Below are 5,514 nucleotides of genomic sequence, written 5' to 3'. Positions count from 1 at the left end.
TCAAAGCAACACACCTAAGCTTACATGCATCACTTATAATGTCAATCACGAGGGATAAATTATATATATATTTTCAATCAACCTTATTTATTTAATGCCTTTTCCTGCCTAATTTAATAATTATATATAAATTTTATTTCAAATTTTTATTCATTTGTAAATATAATACTCTTTAGAATTTTTTTAATATAAATAGTGAAATTGGGATGCAACTATATCTTCCCTATTTTTCTCCACTTTGCAATGTAATAATCTTTCTTAAGCGTTCTCTTAATAACTTCTATTCCAAGTTTGTTTTACTTAGTTGTAGTTTGGGTTGACTTTATGATGAAAAGTTATGTGTAGAAATATGTGAAAATTTAATAAGATACTTTAGTCAAATTATATTTTATTTTAAATTATTTATTAATTTCTTAAATTGAGTTGATAAAATTAAATAAGAAACTAAAACCAAATATATATCGAAGCAAATAATCTTTACCCTATGTAAACACAGACATAATCTAATTATTGGAAACTATGACCCTTCATTAAAATTGTTTTATGATAACAATACATTAATAAGAGTACAAAAAAAGAACTTGTTTCTGTAACCAAAATTCAGAAAAAGAGAAACAAAAACATGTTCCACATCTCTCAAATAAAAGGCAAAATGGACACACATACTGGCTATATGTTGCTTAGTGTGTTTGTTTCTTAGCAACAGATTCTGCTGCCTTTATCAAACTCTGAATCACTTTGTTGGCTTCATGAACTGGTGGAATTTCAGCATTTTTACTTGCTGATTTCAAAGAATTAACACAGAATCCAATCTTAATCTCAGCTTGTTTGAGACTCTCAATGGCTTTCTTGGTGTTGGATTCAAAGTTAATGTATGAAAGGTTCAAGTCAACAATTGCATTGTCATAATTGAACTTGCAAACTTTCACAAACCCTCTTGAAAGAATCTTAACACGGTTTGTTTTAAGTTGGGTTGACATGTATGCACCAACCCTTGATGCCATGGATGTGGCAATATCAATGGCAATCTTGGCCTCAGCGACTGGTTCTAAAGCTACCCTTTCACCTTGAACAATTTTGCGGCACAATTTGGATTTCCTTGTATCCTGGCATAGTTGTTGGATCAAAGCTTGTTCTGTTTGAATAGCAGAAGGAAAAGGTGCACTTGCTGGGGCAATGTGCTTGGTGGATTTGACCTTAAGGGTCTTGTGTCCTTTCTTGGCTGCAAAAGCAGGCTCAAGAACAAGGCATAAGCACAAAGAGATCAAGACCAAACAACATGCCAGACGAGCCATTTTTCTTTTGTTCTTTTTTTTGTTGAAGATATAATGTTGAGAGATGGTGAATTGAGCACAAGTTTCTTCGCTTATTTATATGCTTGTTTCCAAAAGTAGTAACCTCAAAATAGATACATATTTGGATTGTGAAACAGTCAAAGATAAATTATAGGCACTTTTTTATTTGAAGCTCACAATTAACAGATTGATTTACTAAATCGGCATAGGATCTTCCATGGCTTAGAAAAAAAATATAATTTGGACAGATAAAAAGAATTGAAGAAATGAATTTTCAATGTAATGATAAATATTAATAATTAGTTTTGTCAAACAATAGTCTTTTTTAGACCGAATATTATTTAGATGAAAAATATAACTTTATAATTATTACATATTTATCATCATATAAATGTTATTATTTGGCCAAATTATATCTTCTTTTAGGCTGATCACAATTCTCATAAATAGTCACATACTAGTATATATATAATTTTAATCAAAGTAGAAATTACTTTGGCAACATATCATATCATTGAATTTAATCAAAAACATACTAGACAAAAAAATAATATGAGTACATTATAAAAAAATACAAATTAGAATTAAAATTTTAAGATTTAATCACAATATAAATCCAAACTATAAAAGGAACTTTTTTTAAACAATCTAGGAATTAAAACACCAATTTATCTACAAAAGAAAAATACGAAGACCAAGATATAACTTGAACTATATATAGTAAATTAAAAGAAGAGATTTTCTGGGCATTGAACACAACTTCATTTTTCATGCCCCACAAAGACCACACCACACAAAACCATGATAATCTCCACATTTTCTTTCCCCAGGCTGTCAATAGGAATCATGAAACATCAAAAATTGTGGCATTGACTGAGGAATAATCACTAGAATCTTCAGTTACACATAAAAACCAAACCACATATTTACAAAACTAATATAAGAGATAAGCAAATGTTCTAACGATTCAAGATACTAAACACACAACACACAATTCAAATATATTGGTCTATGAAATTTCTCGATTTCTAAATATAATATTCCATCTCTACTTACCAATTTTCCAAATGAAACAACAAAGCTTTAAGGAAATATGAGAGTTCCAACAATTCTGAATAAAATAATTACCATCCGAAAGCATAGAATGATCTGTTGGCAAAGGAGAATGGACATAAGCTAAAGACTCCAGTAATTTGTCTTGACAACAAAAGTACCAGAATCATCCAACTTCCAACTCCACCGATCCAAACCCGTTGCCGAACACTGAAAGGAAGAATGTAATATTTCTGCAAGATTGTCCTCCCTATGAAAAAACACCCTTCTCCACTCAATCTTCCGATGCCAATCATTTCCCACTCACTTCCCACTATCAGCAACCAATGCTTGCCTATTAGAAGCCAACAAAAACAATCTAGAGAAAGATATTTTTAGATTTTGATTACCGCACCAAACATCAGCCCAAAATTTAGTTTGAGTTTCATCACTAATACTTTTGAAAATATTAGTTTCAAAATCCACACCAATGCTTCCTTAATAGTAGGATAAGCTACCAATATTTTGCCACCACAACAAATCAGTCCTAGTAGGACAAAAGTCCAACTCGGACCCATATTTAGGTGTTGAAACTTTAATCCATAACTAAATGTACCGTATATACATTTAAACCAATAACTATATGTATATATATAACTTCAGTAAAGTAGCTACATTAAAAACATGAGTAAATCACATTGAACTTGTGATAAGGAGGCAAATTAATAAAAATTTATGTGCTTGAAGTTATAACAAGGTAGACATTATATGTGCCTTATAATAGCAAAATATATATAGTATATAAAATAGAGAAAATATATTGACAGTATAAGAGTTTTATATATTATGGCTTATCATACATCATTCATTTTAAATTATTATTGACTTTTTAGAAAAAATAATACAAATAAATAATAGATAATTTATTGACTGTGTATAAATCTTTATACTAAAAATGCACACTCTATAATATATTTCAGCATTTAAATAAACTAAATGCATTATCTATATGAATACAACTTTATGAGTATACTACTAATCAATAAATAATGCATCAACAAAATTATAAATCAATCACTGGACAAACAACATATATAATGAATGAGATATATAATTAGAACATCATAATGTATATATGTACATTTTGTAGCATGTAAACGTATACATGGAAAGCGTAAAAAAAATTGAATTGTAAGTTCTCATCATCACATTAATTTCATGATACAATTCCTTATGGGATAAGAACAAAAAGAAAATAAAAAACATCATCCATACGATTACTTTATATCATTATGTGTGTACAATTAAGACACGCAAAAGAAAACATTACAGCGAAATAATCAATTTAAATTCTCAATCTTTATATCACGATAGCGGAAGCATAAAATCCATAAATTAAAATTAGGGTTCATACAAAAATTGGAAAGACATCTTTAAGGAAATCATAAAATTCATAACCTACGCTCTGATACCAATTGTTAAATTTTCCTTATGATTAGTGTAATATCATTCATAGGATCTTGAATCTCATGATTCTTACACATAATATGAAGGGAACCAACTCCGTGGTGGATTTATGGCAAAGACGGGTGCTCTTTCATGCTTAGGTCTTTAGGTTTGAATGTCTTCTTGTGCTGGTGCGTCGGATTTATTAGTCTTAGATAGTTCTTCTTAGTTTTGTTTTCCTTTCCCATGTAAAAAAAAAAAATAAAACAAGGATACAAAATCATATATGAATCTATGTTTTTTAGATCTATTTATTTTGTATGTCTTTAGAGAGATTTTTGGTATGATGGTCTTCCTCAACCAAATCTTGAATTCCATTTGGTACCTTCGTTTTTTCTCTAATAGGGAAAGGTGAAAACTGATTGTAATTTGTTGTCTTTAAGATCATAATCGTTCCTTATATATTAACTTATATGATTCTCATTATCCCCTATAGGCCAACCATTTGGGTACCTACTCATTAAACTTATATGTATTATCAATTTTAGAAGTTCTATGAGTTGTCAGAATTAAATCATTTGTTTTATAACCCAAAATAAATAATCGATACAATTATATTAAATATATGATTACCTTAATTAGAAATTACTACTTTCTAACATCAACCTACTAAACAAAAATTGTAGCAAAAGGTATAGAGATCTCTCATAAATTACTTTACAGTTTAATCTATAGTCTTTTTTTTTGTATAAGTTTAATATAGACACCCCTAAGTTTTATTGGAATTACATAAATTATCCATTCCATTTTTAAACTTACACAAATTACTTATAGTTATATACATTACACTGACTACCACAGTAAAATAAATAAATGTAATTTCTTAAAGAAAAAATAGTGACGACTGTAATTAAGTCAAATAAAATATGGTATATTTTGAAGAAAAATTCAAATAGTATAAGAGTCAATATATATTAATTATTTTCAGTTCGTTACAAACTGCATCAATAATTCTAAGGAAATGTTTAAATTTCTTATACTATATTAATTAACCAAAATAATAAATACACATTGACTCTTATTCTATTTGGTGTTGTCTTGATAATTTACATATTTTTTTAACTTCATTAGAATAGTCACAATTTTTTGTTTAAGAAATTTCACTTATATCTCACACAGAGGTAATCAACATAATGTATATATATAATTAGGGTAATTTATGTATGTTTAAAAAGGAAGAGTATTTTATATAATTTTACAAAACCTCAGGAAATATCAGTATAATTTACTCTTTAAATTTATAATCTATACCTACTTATTAAACACTAAGACAAAATATATTATGATTTTAACTGCATACATATTTTTATGATATAACTAGTAGGAGGCAGTATATACACATCATTATAGTAAAAATCACAGATTTCTAAAAGGTAAAAGTCAAAGCAGTGAGTATCAAACTATTTAAAGTACACAATTCTTTAAAAATCACAGATTTCTAAAACCTAAAAGTCACAGCAGTGACTATCAAACTACTTAAAAATTAAAATACAGAATTCTTTGACAAATATAATTAAACTTATTCTAATTATCAATTCATCACAGGAAGACAGAAGTTATAAACATTGAATTTAAGCAGTTCCAGTTATCTGATTGTCCCTTTTGTTAAAAGAAATTATATCAAAGTTTTGCTTTTAATGGGATAACTAATAGTTCATTATAACATGGTTATGGAAATTGC

At 28.0% G+C, this 5,514-nt stretch overlaps 1 protein-coding gene across 1 annotated transcript in view; it reads right to left on the bottom strand.

Moving 5' to 3' along the window:
* LOC109352712 overlaps positions 511 to 5,514 on the bottom strand; it is a 5,918-nt gene continuing 914 nt past the window's right edge. Inside the window, exon 2 of the mRNA XM_019594891.1 lies at positions 511 to 1,294. Coding sequence (XP_019450436.1) covers positions 681 to 1,294 — 614 coding nt within the window. The 3' untranslated portion in view covers positions 511 to 680. The remainder of the gene's footprint in view (positions 1,295 to 5,514) is intronic.

Source organism: Lupinus angustifolius, chromosome LG07 (assembly GCF_001865875.1).
Source record: "Lupinus angustifolius cultivar Tanjil chromosome LG07, LupAngTanjil_v1.0, whole genome shotgun sequence".
NCBI classification, from domain to species: domain Eukaryota; kingdom Viridiplantae; phylum Streptophyta; class Magnoliopsida; order Fabales; family Fabaceae; genus Lupinus; species Lupinus angustifolius.
This window is presented reverse-complemented; position numbering and strand designations above follow the sequence as displayed.